Below are 737 nucleotides of genomic sequence, written 5' to 3' on the forward strand. Positions count from 1 at the left end.
GCTGTGGGGGGTGACGGTCCCTGCATACCCATAGCTGCTGTTGCAGAGCTGCACATCCAGAAGACGCACCTTGGCCTCCTGCAGCACCAGCCCTGGGCGCTGAGCTGTGGGCACAGAGAACAGTGAGCCCCAGAGCAGCTCGGGGCCCCCTGCTCTCCTCTGCCTGGGGCTGAAGCCCTTCCCCAGGGCTTGGCTTTGCCCCTGGAGAATTGTCGACCCGCTGTGGCTCTGCGGTCGGCTCTGGGGCAGGGGCCAGGCCCCTCTCTGCAGAGGGACATGTCCTGCAGCTGCCTCTGCTTTGGCCCCTGCTGTTGGAAGCCCAAACCATGTTCCCGGGTTGCCCAGGTGGCCCTCGGGGCTGAGTCCTATTTCGGCACTCACCTCTGGCCGAGGCGACTCTCCAGCCTGCGATGTAGCACTGTCTGAGCTCCATCACGCTCACTGAGGCGTCAGGCACACAGCCCAGCTGGATGTATTCACTGCACTCTACAGGCTGGTCCAGCTCCACCAAGGCGATGTTGTTGCTCCCCGTGGCAGCCACGTAGTGTGGATGTACCAGGAGCCTCTGGATCCGGCGCACCTGAGCCTCAGGGCCCAGATGGGCCAGGTCGGTGGCCCCAATCACCACATCCCAGTTGATGATATCTCTGGGGTGAGATGGAGAGAGGGATGAGAGGGAGCAGAGCCACAGCCTGTGGCAGCCCAGCACTTCCCAGCCCTCTGCCTCCCAACGCTGA

The 737-nt window shown here is 63.8% G+C and overlaps 1 protein-coding gene across 1 annotated transcript in view; it reads right to left on the reverse strand.

The window, feature by feature from the left end:
* The window catches only part of LOC103801918 (acrosin-like), a 2,322-nt gene that overhangs the window by 832 nt on the left and 753 nt on the right, over positions 1-737 (reverse strand). The window contains exons 4-5 of the mRNA XM_009074355.1: positions 382-647; positions 29-104 (exon numbers count right to left, since the gene is read on the reverse strand). Coding sequence (XP_009072603.1) covers positions 29-104; positions 382-647 — 342 coding nt within the window. The remainder of the gene's footprint in view (positions 1-28; positions 105-381; positions 648-737) is intronic.

Source organism: Acanthisitta chloris, unplaced genomic scaffold (assembly GCF_000695815.1).
Source record: "Acanthisitta chloris isolate BGI_N310 unplaced genomic scaffold, ASM69581v1 scaffold8375, whole genome shotgun sequence".
Lineage (NCBI taxonomy): Eukaryota > Metazoa > Chordata > Aves > Passeriformes > Acanthisittidae > Acanthisitta > Acanthisitta chloris.